Consider the following 24,268-nt stretch of genomic DNA (forward strand, 5'->3'; position numbering starts at 1 on the left):
CAAGTGACTAAAGCCTTGCTGTACAGTTTTGTCGTGTTTACAAAATCGGAAAATAAATATCATATTTCATCGTTCCATTAGTGAGATACAAAAAGCTGACCGTTTCACTTGAATTTTGCTGGTATTGACTTTGATGTAGGACAGATTGACCTGCTCGATATGTTGAACGATGTGTAATATTCCCCTCAGAAATAGATAAATGATGAAACTAAAACTAAATTCTCCATTATCTTTCCGCGGCTCATATTCAATAAATGTTCTTAAAAGGACTCTCTTTCACTTCAGGCATATGTTCCTCACGTCAGATTCGACTCAAACGAATTTTCATATATGGATTTTACGTCAAAGTTGCAAAGTACTTCTATCTGTTGACTCAGAATACTCGGATTGATCCTCAAGGTTTTTTACAATACGATCTATATTCCTATATTTTTCATCCTCCAGACTTTCCATTACCCAGTTTTAAAATAGCGCCATAAAAACTTTTTATACTAATACATCTCTTCTGTTTCAGGTAACTTCGATTAACCAACCAACATCCAAAATGCGTGTAAGACGTGAGTAAAAAGGAAAACATCCCGAAGCCAGTAACATGGAAATAAGATTTAGACTGAGTCCATCAAACTGGAAAAGATGCATCCTAACAAAATCATCGATTTTCATTTTCTGAACGCATACGTTTCTCGAATATTTACAATTACATCGGGCGTTCAAATGAAATCCTGGGCTGGGAAGGCGTTGGAAACCGTCAGTTGTTTTGCTTTTTTAAAGTGTAAATTGACAGTTGTAATTGGAGCATGTTGACAGCTAACCTTAAATTTATTAACAAAAAATCTTTGTTTTATTGTTTCTTTGCAATGATTCACATTAAAAATACAATAACTAACAATTCCTATTCTCGAAGAAAATACTCGTATCTAAGCCGTCTTTGCTGAAAACAAACATGTTCAATCATATCCCTATTAAATATAAACAAATGTGATTCGTGTCAAACGGCGGGAAATTCACACTTTACACTGTTCCAAATGGTTTACTTTTTTTAACGCCTACTCAGTCCAGGTTTTCATTTGAACGCATGATATACAGGTGTCTCAAAATTCGTGAATTCGGAATTCAGAGCGTTGTAGGGGATCACTTCAATAGTCCAAATATGGAAATAAAAAAAAAATCTGGACTCCCCCACAAAGATACATTGGTCTGAATGTGCACTCTTTGAAGTGCGTTTTCTTCAAATACAAGCTGAAAAGTTCAGTGTTTATTGTTATTTTTGGTATAGATGATTGTGGAAAATAATAACGTAAAAGAATTTTTTGAAGAATAGCTTTACTTTAGAGTAAAAAAATCTTAAATTTTTGTAATTTTTCTTAAAAATGGAACGGAAACGTAGCTAGAATAGTATTTTGTCATTGTAGATATGAAGGCCGTTATGTACTGAACAAAATTAAAGTGCTTATATCTGCTTCAGGAATAGCGAATTTTTTTTTCTAAGTATTTTTCGAGCTCCACTGGGTCCTTCCCTACCACGCTCTCAATTCGGAATTCGAGAGTTTTGAGACACCCTGTATAATACGATTACATTCCTGGTGTTCATGTTTTTTCACTCTCTATTTAATTTCTACTTTTCTTCAATTTGATTGACCTTAATATTAATTACCTTCCTTATGAAATTATTTTGGCACGAAAACATCAAATTTATCTGATCAAAGAAGTGGAGCAACGCTGCGGTCGGTCAATTTTTGGACGGGTAGCCGTCTGTCAAATTGCTTTCCCTAAATTTCTCACTAATTACATAATCATTCATTTGTTTAAACTACCACAAATTGATTATCCATTTATTTCCGTGAATTCTACTCTTCACGATATTGGCAATCTTTGAAACACCGATGTTCATAACGGGTGTTCAAATAAAAACTTCATCAAGTTGGCTATTAGTTTTTGATGAAAGAAGGATCCCGCCTTCTTTAACAGATGTCAGTTTTGCGAGTGTAACGTCTTTTTTGAGTTGAGTTGAGTTTTCTGTGGCATTATAATAAAACAACTGCTTTCACAAGTAAACAACATTCGCTTTTCCTATTTAGTCGATCTACAGCAAAGAAATCAACATAAAGTAATAGAAATTAACAAAATAATCCGATGATGTTGGAAAATGTGATGAGAAATTTTCATCGTAGAGTTTCAAAATGTATCGATGAAGGAGGTTAATATTTTCACCATGTTCTACGATTTTAAAATTGTCTTGATGTGCTTTCAACCAAGTTTCCACATAAAAAACACATCTAACTGGACGTAAACTGGAATTTTGTGTAAACTGTTAAGTTTCAAATGTTTATGAACACTATTGTATGCTGTTACAATTTAGCTTTCCCACAAAAACAAATTTTCTATAAAACTGGTTTCAGATCTAACTCTTCTGTGAAGTGGTTTACACCTGTACTATAGTCTATTTTCCTGGTAGGTGGTTGCGCGCGCCATTTACAAAATCCTGGAACGAAATGCGAGCTCCCTATTGGTTACTCTATTCCACTAACCAATAGGGAGGTCGCATTTCGTTGCGGAATTTTGTAAATGGGGCGCGCAACAGTCTACCAGGAAAAAATAGACATTAGATAAGATGCGTAATACACTAAGGCCCTGTTTATTCACCTTCAAGTAAATTTATCTAGGTGTGGAAATGAGGAGAGAGAGAATAAATATTGGAATGAGGATAGGATTAGAGTGTGCAGGATGTGTGGAGAAAAAAAGGAGACGATAGAACATATGTTGAATGAATGCGTAGAATTGAGAGAGAGAGAGGAAAGTAGAGAAGAAATGTTGAATGAGGACGGAAGAGGGATCGAATGGATGAAGAAGGTTGAGTGGAGAAGAGGGACAATATGTGGGGAGGGATAATTGTATTTGGAAAGATGCTAATTTGTTATTGTTTTGAATTACATATTTAGTTAGTTAGTTTTAGTTATTATATTATATTTTATTGTATTTTATTGAGTTAGTGGGAAATGTCGAAAATCGGATAATTTATAAACCTGTATAGGTATTAAATATACATACAACAACAACAAGTAAATTTATCTGGCCAGGGGTTGCTATGATTTAGAATCTGCTATTGGTGGATCAATGGTAATTACCGTTCAAATAAAGTTACTTGAAGGTGAATAAACCAGGCCTAAGTCTTATATACGACGCTTATAATTTGCATAGGACTCCGGAATTGAAATCACTTTTATTTACAATCGGTTAGTAACGTACAGCTTTTCGAACCCCTTAAAGGTTGGAAAGTGCGTACTCAACCGATCAGTAATAGTGAAAAAATGAGTCAGTAATGACGCGTAATCGGTTAGTAATGAAACCCATAACTGATCTGTGAGGGCGCTACTGTCGCACCAATCGTGAAAATCTCTGTACGTTTTTTCGGCATCGTAATTTGCTTTTCTCAGGTAAAAGATTGACTGTTAATTGGTGTGCGGATTCCCGCAATTCTGGGGAAGGTTACACTGTTTCACTAAGTATCGCACATTTTGTTTGTTAAAAAATCTGAGCAAATGTCAATTTGGTTTGACTTTTGTGAACTAAAATTTAATACTATCTCAATCGTGCGCGCCTACTAAGATTTTATTACGGAGGTTGGTTTTTATTTATTTTTTATTATTATAATGTTGCTTGTTTTATTAAATGATTGATTGTGAATAAAATAGTATACAAACCTCGGCGAAAGTCCATTCCTGTGTCTCGAGAACTAGTTCACCTCGAGGGCAAGCCTCTCGGTAAACTATTGTTCTCTCGACAAGAATGGAACACTTTCCGCCTCGGTATGTAATATACTATTATTCGAAATCATTACATTTTCAGCAAATAAACAATTAGTTTAGTGCAGTTTCACTTCTACCGTTTTTCGACACTAGAAAAAACTTATAACAGGGCGCGAAGTGGCCTATTACTGACCAAGAGAGGGAAGTAAACATAAAAAGAAATGGTTAACTTTCCGCCCTCGTATAAGGTTAGGAACGCGCATATTACAATACGATTCCGAATAGAATATTTTTTCCTGATTGCTTAAAAACAGCTGTTGTCATCCCACTGTATAAAAAAGGAAATCCAGCTGATATGAATAACTATAGACCTATTTCTCTCCTGCCTGCTATATCAAAATTTTTTGAAAAATTATTATTTGAACAAATTTTAAATTGTGTGTATTGTATCCTCAGCAATTTGGTTTCCGTACAGGATCTTCCACCTTAAAAGCAATTACTAACTTAGTAGACAAAATAATCGACTGTTTTAAACGTAAAGAATATTATTCAACATCTTTTCTGGATTTGAGCAAAGCTTTCGATTGTGTGTCACATGACATCCTGTTGAGGAAACTCTATACGTATAATTCTCATCCCTCGAATACACGATTAATTTTATTATATTTGAGTGATCGCGGTCAGTGTGTTACAATAAACGAAGTATTATCTGATTTTTCACGCATTATTTATGGAGTACCACAAAGTTCTATCCTCGGCCCGATTTTGTTTTTAATTTATATTAACGATTTATCTTCTTATGTTTCGTGTGCTGATACTGCATTGTTTGCCGATGACACTACTGTGAGTAATGCGGAAATATTAACGGAAAATCTTATACTTAAACAAAGATAAAACTATACATATGATTTTTACTTTAAAACAATTTGCTGGTGGGGTGCAAACTCAAAACATATTTAGGAATATATGTCGATATGCAGTTAACCTGGAATGCACACGGTAAACAAACGGCTTCTAAAATATCTAGAAATATGTATACAGGTGTCTCAAAATTCGCGAAATCCGAATTCAGAGCGTGGTAGGGAAGGACCCAGTGGAGCTCGAAAAATACTTAAAAACAATTTCGCTCTTCCTGAAAAAGATATAAGCACTTTAATTTTGTTCAATACCTTCAATGCCTTCATATCCACAGTGACAAAATACTATTCTAGCTACGTTGTCGTTCCATTTTTAAGAAAAATTAAAAAAAAAAAATTTTTTTTTACTCCAAAGTAAAGCTATTCTTCAAAAAATTGTTTTACGTTATTATTTTCCACAATCATCTACACCATAAATAACAATAAATACTGAACTTTTCAGCCTGTATTTGAAGAAAACGCAGTTCAAAGAGTGCACCTTCAAAACAATGTATTTTTGTGGGGGGAGTCCCGATTTTTTTTAATTTCCATATTTGGACTACTGAAGTGATCCCTGTATATCTATTACGTAATCTAGCTACAGTCGGTGCCCTTACGTCATTAATTAAAGTTTGACGTCATCAATTACCACGTTTACACACGCTAATGAGCCGAACCGACAGCATTTTTGACAGTTATGCAACCCTTTAACTAATTTCCCTTAGACGAAATTCCAATTTGCCATTCAATGAAAAACGATTGTTTTCATAGATATTAAAATTGCAAATTGAAATGAATAACTGTAATGAATGCCTAAATTTAATAGTAATTACTAATTAATTATTAGTAATTAATAACACATACAAATTAGTGATCTAGACTTTATTATTATAAATGCATTAATACAATGGAACAATATATAAATCAGTTTCTTTGGTATCGCTCTCTTCGTCGTCCGAATCATCATCCTTACCCAGGCTGATAATAATCAGTGGAGCAGTTTTCTCCCTGTCAAAAATGAGTTCACGTTCCCACCAATTATCTATTATTTTATTAGTATTTCATATGCTATTTTCCGACATCGTTGGCGTCATATGTTGTAATGCAGCTTTCCACATTTCCACAGCTTTATCTTACCTACAGCCTTCTCGCCCAATATTTTTATTATAAAACATAATAATGCCAACAAGGAGGCTCGTGTTACATACTGTTCTACAAAAAATGTTAAAAATTCCAAAATACACAAACAACAATGAAGTACTTACTTTCTTTGACCATTTCATACACACAATCTCTTATTGCAGATTGTTCGGAGGATTTCTTTCTTGGTCTCTTCTTTTTGGGAGTTCTTAAAAACTCATTCCCTTTCACTGGACAGCATACATTACTGACACTTTTGACGCTTACTTTAAGTGCAGCCGCAACTCTCTGCTCTATGATGGATATTATTGTAGTATAATAGTAATTTATTATACGAGTTTTATAAGACACCATTTTGTCGCACGCGTTTTTTGAAGCACGACGAGTGTAGCGAGGAGTGCTATAAAGCAAGCAAGTGCGACAAAATGGCTTATAAAACGAGTGTAATACAATTTTTTTTTCTATTTTGCCCCTATTTTAAATTTTAAATTTAAAAAAAGTTCAAAACATAATGCTAGGAAAATTAATTTGGCGGATATAAAAGGCTGGTAACACTAGTAACTAGACGAACAACTGCAAGGTTTGAATTTAAAGTTTCGTGAAGAGCAGTGATCACCTAGCAACTACTCACTGTGAGTCACTGCCAACATTAAAAATTTAAGTAAATGTTCCTGAAACTGGTATCGAAAAGAAGTCCTTTTCGAAACCCGTTTGAGTGTTATTCTGACTGTGTTAAAGGTGCAAAATAGAAAAATATATTACCTCTCGAACAGCAGTGAGTGGAATGAGGGGTCCACCATTGAATCTTTCCCTCTCAAAATATTCTCCAACGAAAAATATGAAAGTAGTCCAGTTGTGTTTATTAACATTTCGTATCGTGCAGAAATTTCAAATCTGATCATAGAAACTAAGCAACTCTGCCCGCGATCAATTTCTGAACGGGTGGTCGTGGGTGAAACTGTCTTCGCTAAGTTGAAGTAACAGCTTAGTTGTGAGAAATTAGCTTCAAATGCTAACTCGTGTCAGACATTTAACGCAGTGGTCAACGTTCAAAAGGGGAATTACATTTCAGCAATCCTAACGATCTGCCGAAACAAATTTATATCATTTCATCCGTAAAACATGTGATTGATTGAAACTCTGATAATATTTGCATAACGCATTTATGAAACGTGCTTTTATTAACGGTAGACTAATTTAACTACCTACTCTAAATATATGTTTCGGAAACGGGGTCAAGCAGTACTTGCCTTGAATAAAGAAGCCTATATTAGGCGAAAAGTTTCGTTTCAAGAGTTTACAAGTGGAAAAACTTGCGGTTTTTAATTAACTAAAACAAAACTTTAAACTGTTCAGGATCTTTAACAAACCACCTAGATATTTTTCAACCGAATCTCTCTTTACCTGTGTGTTACATTTTTAATTAATATTGTAAAATATCAGTCATAAATTCACAACTTGTTGTTACTATACGTATAAGATTTTTGCTTTATCAAAATAGTCGGTGCAAACAAGCACAGAGATCTTGTCGTTGGTTTATGAATGTGGTCAAAAGTATACAGAGTTATTCACGTAAAATCACCAATCTGACCAGTTAAAAATGCAACCCAAAATACAATTTATAAAGTTATCATAACGCACAGTTGTTAACGTCAGCCTAATGAATGTCAAGTTTTGACAGAAAAATACCTCTCTCAACAAAATGTGATTTAATAACAACAATAAACAATTAAAACCAGAAAAGTAATGGGTAACTAGCATCATGTCGGTTCTGTCATCATTCGAAAACATTTTCAGATACTAAATATGAACGATAAATACAATGACAGATATACCTACCAAACTAATACACAATGAATGCTTTGTAAAATGTATTTTGGGTTGCATTTTTACGTGGTCAAGCTCGTCATCTTACGTGAATAACTCTGTATTACTTAATTGCCTTAATTGATAGTTTTTGCGTGTGATGTGTTACGTGAGACATTTTGAGTGAAGGAAGCGGTTAAAAATAATTTAACCAAAGTAACGAGTGCGAGCTATTTCGGTAAGATAACGTTTTTGTGGGAATCTGATGACCGGAACTTTGTGTGAAAGAATCTGTTCGTCTTTTCATGTGTTGGACACGATCAATCTTTGTAGATTACTATTTCCATTATAGTGTGAAGACATAGGACATTCGGTTGACATTTAGAGTCACTTCATGACATCAATGTGGATGCGCTTACCCTTTTCAAATTTTCGTGAAACAATATGTGTGTGTTAGTTTTATATTATAAGTTCGGTGTTCCCCGCTTTTCGGCAGCTAGATAAAATAAATTTAAAGCTGTTTGTTTTTAATTTTGTTCTGTAGTAAATTAGTGTGGGTGAGTGGATCGTCTACATTTTAGCAGAAGAGGGGAGCATTGAACGACTTTAATTCCAAATCGCGGGCAAGGCTAAGATTAAGAAAAGAACGAACGTTTGAGTGAATTAATTAACGCATAGTGTCCCACGTAGAATAAATGTTTAGAGGAGGGCTTAATTGTTATGCAACTCATTTAACGCAGTAAATATCTAATTCTGAATTAAATTCGGGCCTCGTGGGCCTAATAAAATTTATGGTTCATAAGGACAAGTAAGTTTGAACATAGCCGAGTCAGCAAAACGACCCTAAGAATGTTTGCCGTTGTGGGTATATGTCGAGCAGTCGTTTTCAGAAGGAGTGAAGCGCTGAAAGGTCTAAAACACGTTCTAAATGCGAGTTTGAACGCTAATGAAAACATTTCTTGGCCCGACACGTTTGAACCGGCGGACGAAACATCAAACGAAACTTGTCAATATTAATTACCTTTCGTCAAATAAGGTTAAACTTTAATTCGTGTTTCACACTTTTCGTGAAGATTTTCGTTTTGACAGGGTCGAGAGCGATTTGCGCCCCATTCGAGATCGCTTTGTCGTTCACTTACAATGATGAACACTTCGACCCGTGCAACTTTTACTTAAGTCTCGTAATGGTCGACTTGCGAGACTTGGAAAAGAAATGAATTGTTCGATGATGGCGAAGCCCGAACCTCTTTCACACCATGTTTACCTTACTTTGCTCCAAATCAATCGCTCAGACTGCGCAGACATTATAGAAATTTGTTAGCGACTCTTCATAAAATATATCTTAATCTGCTACCGCGTACGAACTAAACTAATTTTGTTAACTATTTAGGAGAACTGTTTTAGCAGCGAGTAAGTAATGTTCAACGATAATCTCATCTTTATATCTGTTATGTCGTAAACAGAAATGACTCTCATTTTAATTGCCTTTTTCGTATTTTATCGTTTTGTTCAAGCTCTGATTGCGTCCTGCGGCTTTTTGTCATTTTTACTAAAACAAATTAAATCTACTGTTTCTAGTTCAGAAAATAACATCTACGACCGCCTGAAAATAACGTGAACGTTGGGACATAATGAAACTTTTACATATTCATTTTAAAATATTCATACACGGCCGCTCCACCGACTTATTAGTACAAACCGTCTACGAACATATCATTAATGTTTTTGTTACAAATTCAAACAATTCTCTAATTATCACACAACATTTTTAACATTCCCTATAATTATCTACAGGAATGGTGGAGGCGCCGGGATTTTCGTCATATGTTTTGATATCTTCCTCGTTGATTTTTGATAATGTAAATTGTCAAAAATTAAAATTACAATTATTTTTATATCCACATTTATACATACTGTCTGTAAAAGAATGTAGGGTCGTAGATAGCTCTGGACTTTGAATTTGCACCTCGTTTAAATTCATGAAATACAAATCGCAAACTGTCAAATATTCACAAGCTGTCAACACAAAGTTAACTTAATCTCATTTCCGCTTTGGAAGTCCTGCTTTGTTATTTCTTGCGTTTCTGGTCTGTTTATTCTTTAAAAAAAGCTCTTTCTAAAGCTAGATAATTTCCGGTGGTGTTACGAAGGTATTGTTTTTATCTGTTTTTATATTGAAAATCAGCATACATAATACAGGGTGCGTCTGCTTAAACTTTATATTTGAATATCTTCGTTATTTTAAATGACTGCTCAATGATATTTACTCTTAATAAAGGCTGCATTGCCCTCTTTACATAGGCACTACAAAAATTAACAAGGATCTGGACAGAAGAGGAATATTCAAGAAAAAAATTAATGAAAAAAAAAATATTTTCAGCATTTTCTAACATTATAACTTTTAACATGCATATCAAATGTTTCTGTGTAGATTTTCTGCCTAATAATCATCCTTGTGCTTATTATTGACCAATAAATTAATGTTAAATAAAGACAATTTCCAGAGTTCATTCACCAGTGTGTATTTACGTAAAAAAGTACTTCACGGCTTACTGATTTACAAAAAAAAAAAACATAATTAATTTATTATTTGACAACGTCAAAGTAAAAAAGTTTGTGAAATCTTTGAAATAATCTTTTATACAAGATGTTGTTCTCACAGCAAGAGAAAATTAATATTATTTTTACGTATGGAGAGTGTCACAGGTACTATCGAGCCGCAGCAAGAATTCTTCAGGCCCGTCAAGAAAATGATAAATTTTCCGAAATGAATATCAGATGAGTTGTAAAGCTGTTTGAAGATACTGGCAGTGTTAAAGAATTGCCACGAGTAAGGGATGCACTCCCCAAAAATATTAACTTTCAAAATGCCGTTGTTGATTAGGTAGCTGAAAATCCACACACAAGCACAAGAGCAGTAGCGGCTACACTGAATGTCTCACAAAGCACGATTATTAGAACTTTGAAGTCTTTGAAATTTCATCCATATGAAATGATCCTGCAACTGCAACTTCACGGAGTTTTTATTCAAGAATTGAAAGGTGTGTGGAAGTTAATGGTTGAAATAAATTTTGAGCATCTTATTTAGTTATAATTATTTTGAGTACATTATTTAATTTTCTTTGGTGCTAATTGTGTTACATTGTTGAATTTATTGCAGATATTTTAATTGTTATTATTTAGGATGTGCTTAAATTATTTATTCACCTTCACCCCCTCTTTAAGCTTGACGCACCCACTTCCATAATAGCCACTTTTATAAATAAAAACAAAAAAATTAGGAGGGTCCGGGTACCCCAGGATTCATTGTTTAAAAAATAAAATTAATAACATTTAAATTCGTTTTATTGAAAACTTACTTTAAAATAGTTTAAGTAAATTTTTCCAGAGAAGACTGATCCCTAGGATGCAAACGTACATACCTACACCTAGGTTTGTACATACATACCTATTTGAATTTTTATTGTATTTTACCGAATAGTTCAGAAATAAAAGAATCAGTAAAAGTGTAATAAAAACAATACAGGGAGATACAGAGGCCACAGCTGAATATGTTATACTCCGTAAGCTGAGAAAAAGCCAAAAAAAAAAAAAATTACTGCGGTTATTTTTCAAATAGCTCTGTATCCTTGCAGGTTTCGTTAACTTTTGTTAAGCACATGTCAAGAGGTCGTTGAGATATATAACATTGCTAAATATTGTTTACCTTAATTGATAATTGAAACAGATATTCGGATATAAAGTTTTAGTAGACGCACCCTGTATTATAACCTAGCAAATATTTTAGAAGTAATTGCTAAAATGGTTTTCACACTTGAAAAAAATAAATTCATTATAATGTCTTATTACCACAACGGTGTTAAAAGAGACGGAGAATGGACATACAGCGTTCAAGCTTGCGAAAAAGAATTTTTAGCCAACTACCCGGACCAAAATGTTGTAGAAAAGTCTCTCGCAGCTCACATACATCGAATTGTTGTTGAAAAGGAGAAATCGCCAGGTCGTCCCAAGGTGATTGAAGATGTAGTTGAAAACATACCAGATCATTTAGAAAAACATCCGACAACATCCCTTACCAGACTGTCTCCTCGCAGTACATGTCCTGAAGTTGTTAAAAAGAACTTGCATTTACATCCATATAAAGTAACAACTGTATACAAGAGCTCCTCCCTAATGAAAGCCGCACAAATTATTGTAACTGGTTTCAGAATAATCTGTTTGTCTGACTTAACTCCCTTAGACTTTTCTGTGTTTGGACCTAAAAAACGAAGTGTATAAAGGACAAATGAATAATTTAAATGAAATTTACAACTGCTGTCGTAACAATGAACAGATGTTACAAAATATTTTTGAAAATAAGAAAAAGAGAGTGAGAAGATGTTTAGAGCAAAATAGAGGATACTTCGAGACATTTCTTTAATTTTCATTGTTACATTTTTAATTGAGTTACTGTTTACCTTCGTCTTAAGTGTACAATAAATACGTAATTTGTTGAAAGTGTTGAGATCTGTCTTTAATGCATTTCATTATTTTATTTTTATTTCATTTTTTTTGTAAAGCACCTATTTTGTCAAGCTAGGCAACCAATAAAATCAATTTGTTTTGAAGGTTGCATATCGTAGATCATACTAACATTATTCGATTTCTGATGAAAGAATCGACAAACTTTCAACGCCTACTAGGCACCCACATTCATTTATAGACACTGTATTATTTATTACATCAGTATTTCTTTTTACACAAGTAAATAATTGTCAGTGTCATTTCTCGGATAAAAACGGCAGCAGGAAAGTATATAACAGCTAATTAACGACGGAGCAAGCCCAAAATAATCTTCTTAAATCTATTAAGATTAGAATTGTGTGGCAAAAAACAGCTGCGGATCTCAATTCCGATCTCGTCAGTTACACACCCTACCATCTTGAGTGTCACTTAATGTCTAGAGAAGATATAATTCCACATGATATTGATATGCTCCAGATCTCTGTTTATTTTTTTAATTAAATTTGCTCAGAATAAGCGCCTCACGAGCGATGCATGCAAACAAAAAAACTTCTAAGACTAAATTGCTACCAAGTTATCAAACAATATCAATAATTGAGACGTTTCCTCTAACGATCTTTTAAATTACTCCAAAATTATGCAAAGAGTGGCTCCGAGTGTTTTCAATTTACGATCAAAATCTTTTTTTTATTGATTTAACTAATCAAGTAAATAAAAACGAATAACAGTTTTTGCCGTCAAGAGTAAACAAACAAAAATTAATGGACCATGTTTGATCGAAACTTGTACAGTTAGAGTCATAAATAACGCTTCGACAAAATTATGATGTGTTTGTGTTGTTGAAAAGAAATTTGAAGAGGACGTAGAGTGGAACTATTAAAGGATGATTTAGTTGAGGTTCTTTAAGTTTTCGCATCTGTTAATAACCACTCAACTATTGTTAACCTAAGTTAGCATCTCCACGTTTCTGTGAGCACGTGTTACAATGTATCGGGTATTCATAAATTTATCCTCAAAGTAGGCGTTGAAGAGTCGATTGTGAACGTACCACGGATTACTTACAGATCACGGATCAGCTGTTTAAATCTAATCTCACTTTTTGCATTGTTTGTGTTTTTACTCAGCAGACTGATGAGTGGTGCGTTCACAATCGACTCTTCAACGCCAACTTTGAAGGGAAATTTAAATGAACACCCATATTTTATCGTAAGAAATAAATCGGATCGACGTAACAGTATTTTAAACGTAGGTCTCAAGTTTTATCGGCAACTGTATCGAATAAAACCACGTGAATCTTGTCAAGATAAATCGATAATAGCATGTTAAGTATGTTGCGTCCAGGTTGCGTTTAATGAAAACAAAGACAAATGTTTGGCACCAATCTTGTTGAAGCAGACCTGAAATACTCTGGAGACGTGTTCACCACTTCTTGTGTGCCGCAAATTCTCACAGGTACGCCATTCTTCATTTTTAAATTGAGCCTTCTGTTCTCGTACGCCGAATCACATTCACCTACTCTTCCAATAATTATCGTAGAAAATTATTTTTTCGTCTGGATCGAGTGCTGTTCATCCACTTCTATCTGAAAAACAAAGCCGTAAAAATATTACGTCCATTACGTAATTATGAAGTGGTAATGTCCAAAATATCTGTACTTGATATCTGATCCGATTTAATCGAAGTGACTCGTAATTTCCGTAAATAATATTGGCTCCGAATTTTGCGTGAGGCGTAGAATAATGTATGATGATGTGATGTACTGAGATATTATTAATAAATTAATCAGTCTGAAACGTGGTTGATTTTTTTTCGTTAAAATGGAGATGTCTGGGGAGGTTGTGGTAATGGTGATTGGCTTTATCGCTCGTTATATGCCGATAGGATTGTTTTCCAAGGAAATTTAATTTAGTATGAACACGGCGTGATTGTAAGGATTCGGGATGTTGGTATTGATTGATATTGGATAGCATTTGATGGAAAAATATTACAGGATGTTCAACCATCCATACAAATCAAAATTTCAAAGACAAAAAGGACAGGGGGATAAGTTGACTAGCGACGTGATGGTGACCCAGTGGTGTAGTGAGCACAGCACAGCAGGGACATGCAGAGAGGCGTGGACCTCTGTTGAGCTGTAATATTGGCCCCGGGAGAGAGCTCCGCTACCAGGATTGCCTACTTCCACCGCCTCGCCCTAAGTCTCTCTCATTTCGCATTACTACCACACATCTACACTCTACTTACAATATTTCAATTAGGCCAAACCTAAAACTGTACTTAGTAATTATAACAGCGAAAGCGCAAACGAGGTCACTTCAGGAAACGCGCTTCAGGAGACGACGACGCTCACCTGAACACTACAAAACCCAACTGTAATAACGACAACTCCTCAGTTTTCAAAAAGCAAAACCTTGAAATTTAATCAATAGGATTTAAAGCTTTCTTCGATGCCGCTTAGCGTATCCTAATCTCGCACGCCTCCGCTTTGCTGTAAGAGGAACCAAGGACCTATCTTGAAAGGTGATGAAATTTATTTAGCGCGATAGACTCTTGTGCTTTTAGAAAAAAATTTTACTTTCACCGTGGAAAAATCGCGCCTTTCCATTCACAATAACAAATAGTTCCATTAAAAATACGTTGTTAGCTCAAGTGAAATCGATGTTGCCCTAAGAAACTCTTCAAACCAAATTATTTCGTCGTCAGAAAACTGCAACAGGGACGAGAGCGACTCGACTCGAATTTTTTCCGAACATTGATCGACTAAAACTAGATTTTAAAAATCCTTTATCGTGAAATCTTCGAATTAAGCTGCGAAAATCATTAGAATTAACGTTGCGTACAAGTCAAAGATATTTTTCCATAACCTCTTGAACTTATTGTCGGATTTTATTTTTTATGCAACTGTCACATTAAAAATTTGATAATCTGCAAATCACCGATGTATAGGTTTGAATGTGAATATATCATTAGCATGTATTGTAACAATTTAAATATAAATGATGAATCAATATTTGCAACAATTGCGATGTATCATGTTATACAAACTTCTGACACAATGGAGACTAATTAAGTATTCCACTGAATGAAAGTTGAAATCATTAGAGTTGTTTATTTATAATTAATTAAACGCTGAGATAATATTTGGGGGGACGTTAGGGGCAATTAAACAGTATTGTTTGTTGAGAGTACAATCAGAGACTTGCATAAATAAAACAGTGATTTGCGTTTTACAAAACACCGAATTTCTGGACAAGCGATTTGTGATACTTGCATCAATTGAAAAAAAAATGATTTGAACACACGTTTGTGGGAATTGATTATTGATTTTTATCGAATCGAAACTTGAGATCAGTGCGTATCGTGAATCGTTTAGTTTCTGTATTTCAAGACTTGATAAACGGTATGTTCAATATCTTTTGAAATTTTAATGCAAAATTGTTATTTATCGAAGATTAAATTTTGATGGAATAGTTGACATTCCAGCGACAGTCACCGTCTAAACTTTAAGGTAATATATTGAAAAATGATAAGAACCATTGATGTGCGATATTAAATGTGAAAGAAGATCGTCTATTTCCAGATCCTCAGCTACTATAAATATTACGTGAGTTTTTCTAGCGTCTGACACTCATTGAAATTTAAATATGCAAATTCCTGAACGTATAAGAATCTCAGGTCTAAATTTAATTTCTCGTGTATTAGATGAGTACGAAGTCGTGCCAAAATCTCACCATCTGGCCGGCAATATCTCTCAATCTGTGGAAATCGGTCGGGACCAGAACGTGAAAGAATTCATAGAAAGCATGATCGCGGTAACAATTATCACCGCCGAATTTACACATGCCGGTGCTTTCCTCTTTTATTTTAGATTCGTTCCAAAGCTCTCCGACCAAATAACGTTGACGAAAGTATTTTGGGCACAATAGTACGGATAGGCCGGATATCCTGCTTGTATCCGATGTCTCGCTAATTCTACTACTTATTCGGTTTTCTGACAGAACCCACTTTCTGCTCGACTTTTTTTCTCTTTCGTTCGCTTTAATTCACTCGCAGGTAGATTTTTTTTATATGCCTTTTCTAAAAATAAAGTCACAAACATCCCACTTTTATCTCGTACAATGCGCTCAATCGAAAGCCCTGCTATATTCAAATCGTTCAAATGCATTTTATTCCCGCTGCAAAGATACGCTCACGAAAATCTTCAGCCCAGATGAAACGGACTCCGCAAAAACATTTTTAAAACTTCGCAATTAAAATACGCAATCCCCTGATATATCCTCAAAAGGATCGCTTTTTCCATAAAGCCTACAAATGATTTTTCAGGTCCTATCGGAAAAACATCAAACTTATCATGTTAACATTCCAAATCCCTTCTGGATTATTTTATTCAATATTTCGTCATAATTATACAAATGTACAAGATTTTTCAGTGCGAATTATGTAAATGAAACTAGCGACTAATGAGAATTATTTTTTATAATTCACATCAACACACAATTTTAAATGTGGAAATATTGTAAATTCAAATCTATGTGTGCATTTCATTATGCAAAATGCAACCATGCAAAATGGTGGATGCGCCGGGAACAATAAGCACATATTTGTAAAAATATTTACTTTTTCGAAATAACAAATTTTATTGATGGTAAGATAATCATTCACCATTTTAGTTTATTACACTACAACGTGATGCTGACAATGTAAACAAATTTGTTTGCTACTTTCTCCTTTCACCCGGTTGATGTTGTGGGATAAGCTGAAGATCTGAAGAACTGTCACCTGCAACAAATTGAAATAAATCATCTCCTAATATTTGGTCACTTTCGTCATTTCGTTCGTTGCTTGTAGCGAATTTGTTTTCATAACTTGACCGTGCCACTTTTGTCACACCTACAATGTGATCAAAAAGAAAACAAATCAGAGCAGGCGTTGGAAATTATCGGTCATGTCGTAGCGGAATTTTATGCAAATAAGCGTTCAATGTATGGGCGTAGACAATTTGTGGTCTCAAACTTATACTTTATAAATTAATAAATACTTCATGAATTTTAGAGTTGGAATTATAATTGTGCATTTTATTATTACACACAAAAAACGACTCACTTTGAATTTTCTTAATATAATTAAGTAATTCATTGTCTTAGAAATTTTTTTTGATATTATGTTGTATTAATAAGTGTTATTTAAGTTATTCTTTGCCAAAGAATATCCGACAAACCAAACATTAAACACAGCAAATAAAATTTTAATGAAAAAAATTAAAAGTAATTTTTTAGAAAAAATTTTAGGTTATGAAAAATTGCCAAAATTTGAACAGCATTTTGAATTAGTATCTCGTATTGTCAAATTAAATCTTTTAACACGTAAATCAACCGACAAAAACACAAGCAAATTTTCTAATAATTTATTTAAACAAAACAATTCGGTTGCCATGGTGACCATAGCACTCCCGATCATTGAAAATATCCCAATTTAACTATAATAAAGAAAAATAAGCACAAATATAACTGCAAGTTCATTTATTAAAGAAATCATAATGAGTCGTTTTTTGTGCCGGTCAGTGTATTATCTGATAATTGAGAAAATGTATAAAATAAATAAGAGTACCATTTGATTGACATTCGTAAGAATAGGTAATTTACCAGCTTTATTGCCAAACGCGATGCACGTAAGCAAATTTTTTGGGTAAATGTCAAAGAAACGTCGACGATATGTTGTTGTTAACCTAGAAAGCAACTTTTCGATTTCGGCAAAGTTAACAGACGTTTCCTGTAATTGTAAGTAACAATTATCCTAGAATAAATTGTAAAATGGGTTTTACCATTGAAGAGACGGCATCATTTTTATTAGATTGTTTTCGAAACGGGGTGAAACAAGAAAGTGGAAATCAACAAGTTTATCAATCTATTAAATTATAATGCCTAATTTTAAGGAATCAGTATCGATCATTAAGAAGAAGTCACGTCGGTCTCTAGTTCGAATTCCAGAAGTGGTACAAAATGTTCAACAAATTGTGGGGGAACATCCCTCAACTTCCATAACGCGTTTAAGCCATCAAGTTAATTTGAGTTATGGCACTTGTCAGAAAATTTTGAAGAAGGGTATTAATTTGTTTCCTTATAAAATTTGTGTGTTGTAAGAAATAAAACCTACAGACTACCATAACTGAATTTTGTCAATCCATTTCACCTGAGTGCTTGGTAAATGTTATTGAAAATATGAAAGGACGAGTTTGACTCTGTCTGGACCACAGTGGAGAACATGGAGCAGTTTTTGTGAAAACTTATTTTTTATCCTTGGAGTATTTATGTTATAAGGACTACTAGAAAAGGTACGAGTAAGTTCTCAATCAACCGAAAATTAGACAATAATACCTTTTGCATTTTTCTTACAGAAAACAACAAAACATAGATTTGTGAAAAATAATCTTTTTAAAATTTTGTAACCAAAGCTTACGTACCTTATGAAGGAATTGTATGTGGTTATGTGTTGCTTCATTAATTAATAATAAATAATAAGTAATAATAACTTTCTTTTAAATCCATTATTCATGTATTTCAAAAAATTTATAATGGCAATTAATAATAGACTTTTGAGTGGCAGGCAACCAACAAAACGACTGTGCATAGCAAGTATAAATCAGTGTATGATCAAGCTACGATGAACGTTTCAATAAAACAAAAGATGAGCTAGCACTCTTGATTTATTTTCTTGTTGATCACTTTGTATACATATCCGTATCAGTCAATCTGAGACAAACTTTTCGATAAAACAAAAAATAAGGTAACACTCTTAATTTGTTTTCCTTTTGATCACCACCACAGAACAATTTTTAATTATTTTTGGACGTTACAGTCTGAATCGTGTGGTGTTCTCAGTCAATTTGGCTGGATTACGAGAAAGAAATGAGTATTTTATGGAATAAATGTATTCGAACAAATTGGGACAAATTGTGCTTTATTAAAATTAAAAAGCTACAACATCGTTCGGTTTGTGAGAAAATAAATTACTCATATTTGCATAAAGTTGCAAAGTTAATTTTACAAAAAGTAAATAAGTTTTGTAAACTCGCACCTCACGCGGAAAAAATGTTTTTATAATATACAATTTCGCGAGGCATAATTTTAATTGATAATTGAAATTTCGCTTAAGTCATGCATAATTTATAAGAATTCGCAGCCAATTACGTGGAGAAAGGTGAAAATTAAAATAGTCCTTTTGGGTACATTTACATTAGACTTAAAAGAACCAACAAGAGAGGAATTTTGCCGGATTTACTTGGTATAAACAGCGTTATTGAACCTAATTTCGGTACGCTTACACACCCTTCACACGAGTATTTACCGACATTAACAGGATTATTTTTGTTCGAATGTAGTATTCGTCTTAAAGGGGCGACAATATTTTTAAGTGGTGGAGCTTCATTCTGGAAGAGTTGGGGGATTGCGTGTTGACAAAGGGTTAATTCCAGCAACATTGTTAGAAGATATTGTTTTAAATTGCATGATTATTGGCGGAATTAAGGGAAGACAAAAGGGCAATTATACCTCGGCAGCAACTACGACAATGAACTAAACGATACGAAAAACGTATTCGTCAAACTCTCCCTAATCTGACTCGAGATGATGTATGCCACTGGCGCAATAATTTAATGAACCTTTAATTATCACAATTTACTTAAATAATCACAACAAGAGCGTCTTGCCGTAACGGTTATATTAAGCTTCACACAAACGCTCGCTTTCCAGAAAACATATTTGCTATATCTGAAGCTGTGCAATCTAACAGAAGGTATTTAGCAAACAATCTAGTTAAATAATACCGTCATTATTTTACTTGCTCCGCCCTCTTTGGAGAGATAACGCAAATTCTATAATTAATAGTAACTGTATTAATGCTGCATCCCCAAGTTACTCTGTAATGAAACCGTCATTGATTCCCTTGAACCCCATCATCGAATTATTACCGATTGCGAACTCACGATTAATAATTTCATCCAGAGCGCAACTGTAAATAATTTTTCATCAATAATAAATTCCACGTCAATAACCAATTCCCTTTGCTGCCCCGCAACAATTAAGTATTTTGTTAATCGTGAAGTGTTGTACTAGTCGGAGATTGTCGATCAACGCACAAATTGCTTAAATTGACTTTGTCGTCAATAATTAAAGCGCGTAATTGTTGCAAACAGCTGGATGTTATTTAGAAATCTCGGCTTTCCACTAATTTCATCGGTCCTAATCGGTTTGTGTTTATTTAAAAATTACTGAGCTTCATCGATGAATTTTTAATGGTGTTTTCCGAAGCTTTCGAACAGAAAAATGAAATATAGAAAGGAAGCGAGGCAGTTGCGTTTCGTTTAATTATACATATAAGGTCGTATCGAGTGGAATGTTTGCAGGTTTTGTGGAAAGTAGCGAAAGATAAAAGGCCAACAAGTCAAATGCATTAAAGTGGGAAACAACAGATAATTTGTTCTGAAGAAGTTAGTGGAAAACGGGTTATAAATTACAGACTGTTTGGAACTGTGTGTGTAATATGTAACAATCCGATAAATTTGAAGCATTACACGTACTATGAGATTCTAAATTATCAGTTTCTTCATCCTGTTGCGTATTGAGCTGTAAATCAAAAAACACAAGACGAGATATTGCTTGTTTCCGTCTACACATACATCACCCCTTAGGTAACAACTCGAGTTTAAGCTTCAGAAAGCTTTCGCCTTTTGCAACAAATGTTAGCTCTATTTACATATCTCGTTTATACGTTCTTATTTACGCCGTCGCACATTTATTGGAGATTCGTCGAGTTGTTAATGCTACACGACTTGTCAAACTTTTGACAAGAGTAATTGAAATTTGTTGTGATATTTTGTGCGATATTTAGTCGTAGTTAAAATGATATTCGAAAATTCTCACACGAGCTACATCATACAACTTTCACTCACACTAGTCGGAAGCTGTCACAATATAATTACAAGATAATTTATAGCATAAACACTGCCGTAACTCAATTATTTCTCTTCGTAATCTATGCAATTATAACTGGGAGAGGAGACAAATTCTCCCAGTGGTGTTACCCACATGATTCATCGATTCAAGAGTCACGACGGCTCTCACATAAAAACTTGAGCCTTATGCGGAATAAAACTAAAAATCTGTTACGAGTACATATTTTAGTCCTTCACGTCGAGCAGAGTCTCACATTTATATTCATCAGGAAATCGCCAAAAAATCGGATGGTGGTGAAGTGAAGTGAAATAAATTTATTTTTAATTCGTTGGATTTTACGTTGTTGAGTGTATTTATGGAGGTTGTTCCTGTTTGATGGAATAGAATTTCTAAGAAATAAATATTTTGGGAGCGTTCGTCCCTGTAACACCTGCGAAAAGCTTTATATCCCTAAAAATACTCTTGAAGAAAATTTATATCAGGTAAATATACCGTGAAATTGAATATCTTTCTGACAGTGTATTTCTAATGCCCTTGCGAAGGAAAATCCCAAGAATGAGAACCGTTTTGTGGAAATATTGTCTTTGATTTTTACACAAAAATAACAAGATCACCGACTGCTTTACACATCGCACACTCGAGAAAAAAAACAGCCGCCTCCATCCATCAAGAATTCCTTATATTACAAAAAAGAACAAAGATTAATGAGTTGTGAAAGTTGAGTAAGTGGCAATTTATGGGGTGCAACATATACGCGTTATGACGTAGTGAAAGGAAGGGTGTTTTCACCGGTAACTCATCCCTTATTCATGTAGGGGTTGCAAGTTGCAGGTCAGGGACCAGCCGTATATGCTTAATGTCCGACTTACACGCTCCACTTCGACAGTTCTCAATTTGTCGCTACAATAAACAGGTGGACCGCTCAAATAATTACCTCAGATTAAAATACTTGACCCGATAGCTCCGCCATTGGACGAAATAACAATTTTCGATATTACCGTGTGAACAACACATAAAACCCTCGACCGGGGGCAACTCTCGACACTAAAATAGTTTCAACCCCGAGAAAGGGTCGTTATAACTGAGTGATATCAGAAATGAGGGAAGGAAAGAAGAAACTCTTCACGCGTCCTTTAAAAATCCTAATACACCGGAAAACGACGACAAATTGGTCGGTTCGGCCACTTTTACATATCCTCTGCATCACAAATGGGAATCCGGAGTGTTCCACGATGACTTCTTGCAGAATTGACAACTTTCGATTTGACATTTTTTGAGGTCGTGTGTTTTAGTTCGGCGTCGTCGACTTTTCCCCAAGGAAGTGGCCGCCGGTCCGACATTTAAATAAAGTAAAAATTCAATTTAGTCAAGGCGAAAGTAAGAGATAAGTTGCGTCGCGTTAAAACCCAAAGGGCGAGTTTCGATGCTTATGTTATAAAATTAGTTGCAATTAATTATTGGGCGTTTGCCTAGCCCCTAGCAGATGACGTTTCTAAAATTCGGAGTAACGATTAATTCAATTTTAATTACATCGCAACTGACACTTTTGTCTTCCAATTCATTAATTTAAAATTTTAATGAAAATTTGCCAAGTTTTTAGTGAGAGTGAGAGAATTTTTTCGACGCGTTACATTTTAAATAATTCCACAGTATCAAGAGTTATTTGACTTTTAAAAGTATTCCAGTTAATAAAAACGCCTTTTTATGGCAATATTAAAATGCCTATCTGGTAAAGAAGGCGGCCATCTCGCTTTCAACATATTTACATTGAGGTCCGTCGAAAATGGCCGATATAATTTTCAAGTAAACCGTGACCAGATGATGCCTGAATAAATTCCAAATAAAGGATAATAAATAACATGGCTCAGAATGGATTTATCACTCGCGGATTCAAATAAAAATAAATTATTACCTATGTTTTGAATATAAATACACACGTTAAGATACTGCGATGTTATCGCCAGCCACCCAACCTTGAACATTTTCCGAAACAAAACAACTACCTACTTTTCCGGCAATATGTTTACCTCGTGCATGATTTAAATCGCAGCTTAATCGAAAAAATCTGACGATTCCAGCTTTGCACGTACAAAGTACAGATGGTCCACAATCGAGTGGTTCGCGTTTCTGTTTTTGAAACCTGCCGAATGGAGTTTGAAATTTTTCCCACTGTCTCCACCCACAGGCTCCGAATAAAAAAAAAATGTGATACGATTTTAGCAGGCATTTTGTATGGGCATATTGTTTCTGCTGTTTGCCTTGTCCACCCCTTCTGTTCCCCTCGTCCCCGACGATTCTTAATTACCCGCCCTTCGCGATTTTTTCTCTTCCTGCCTGATTCTGAATATAAATATTTCGACGAAGGATGTGTAATCGTTGAGACACGCGTGTCGCTGATGAACTATCGACAAGAGATGGCGTAATTGGTTTCGCGCTTGTGTCTGTCAGTTGTTTGCAATCTGAAAGCGAGGCTGCAGGAGATGCTCGACACGGAAGATTCTATTAACGTTCTATTTCTGCAACAATTTCAACAAATAATTAACTAATTGAGGAATCGGAGAAGACGTCATGACGAGATCGTTTATTTTTACGAAGCCAACTAGACCGACATACCTTTTAACGTCTTTGACGAACTTCTCAATTAGTTAAACTGGTGACCATGGCTGCAGTATTGCTAATTGAAGCGGGATTCGTTACGTCTGAATTGCACATCCACACATAGGATTGAAACATAAATATTAAATTCCAATGTTAACCGAACGGACTTCGCAAACATAACACTCGATTTCTAAGTGTTTCTCAGAATTACCTGACGAATAATTTAAGAACGTTGCTTAATTGAACGGGCGTTGCAAAAGATTTATCAAATGTCTAACGTTAAGCGCAAATAAGGTAGCTTCTTAAATTTATTAATGGCCTCGCTGAACCTTCCCTGAATCTATTAAATCATTTCGCAAAGAAACTCTCCTCATCCGTAATTATTCGCAAAAGAATTTCAGAAACTACACTGCACGAGATCGACGTTACTTTTTAATTTGTTTGCTTACAAGGAGCAGAAGCGTTTTTTAAATGCTTCGCAAACGGAGTAAATTTTCCAGATTTAATGGAAACAGGGTAAATTTTAGTGCGTTTGCTTCGCCTTGGGTATGCAATTCTTACTTAATTCCACCTTTGAAGTTTTGTAAAAATAATCCGCCAAAATAAATAGAGACGAGGTTGAAAGAAG

The 24,268-nt window shown here is 34.5% G+C and overlaps 1 protein-coding gene and 1 long non-coding RNA gene across 5 annotated transcripts in view; one reads left to right on the top strand and one right to left on the bottom strand.

The window, feature by feature from the left end:
* dpr6 (defective proboscis extension response 6) overlaps positions 1-24,268 on the top strand; it is a 205,977-nt gene that overhangs the window by 110,018 nt on the left and 71,691 nt on the right. Inside the window, exon 2 of one of the 4 annotated variants that reach the window (XM_069060411.1) lies at positions 515-557. The exons of the other annotated variants lie outside the window; for them this stretch is intronic. Within the exon in view, the coding sequence (XP_068916512.1) occupies positions 545-557 (13 nt within the window). The 5' untranslated portion in view covers positions 515-544. The remainder of the gene's footprint in view (positions 1-514; positions 558-24,268) is intronic. 4 annotated transcript variants of the gene reach the window in all.
* The window catches only part of LOC138139850 (uncharacterized), an 80,148-nt gene continuing 72,559 nt past the window's right edge, over positions 16,680-24,268 (bottom strand). Inside the window, exon 3 of the long non-coding RNA XR_011162389.1 lies at positions 16,680-16,870. This is a non-coding gene — a long non-coding RNA (uncharacterized lncRNA). The remainder of the gene's footprint in view (positions 16,871-24,268) is intronic.

This window comes from Tenebrio molitor, chromosome X, assembly GCF_963966145.1.
Source record: "Tenebrio molitor chromosome X, icTenMoli1.1, whole genome shotgun sequence".
Taxonomy (NCBI): Eukaryota; Metazoa; Arthropoda; class Insecta; order Coleoptera; family Tenebrionidae; genus Tenebrio; species Tenebrio molitor.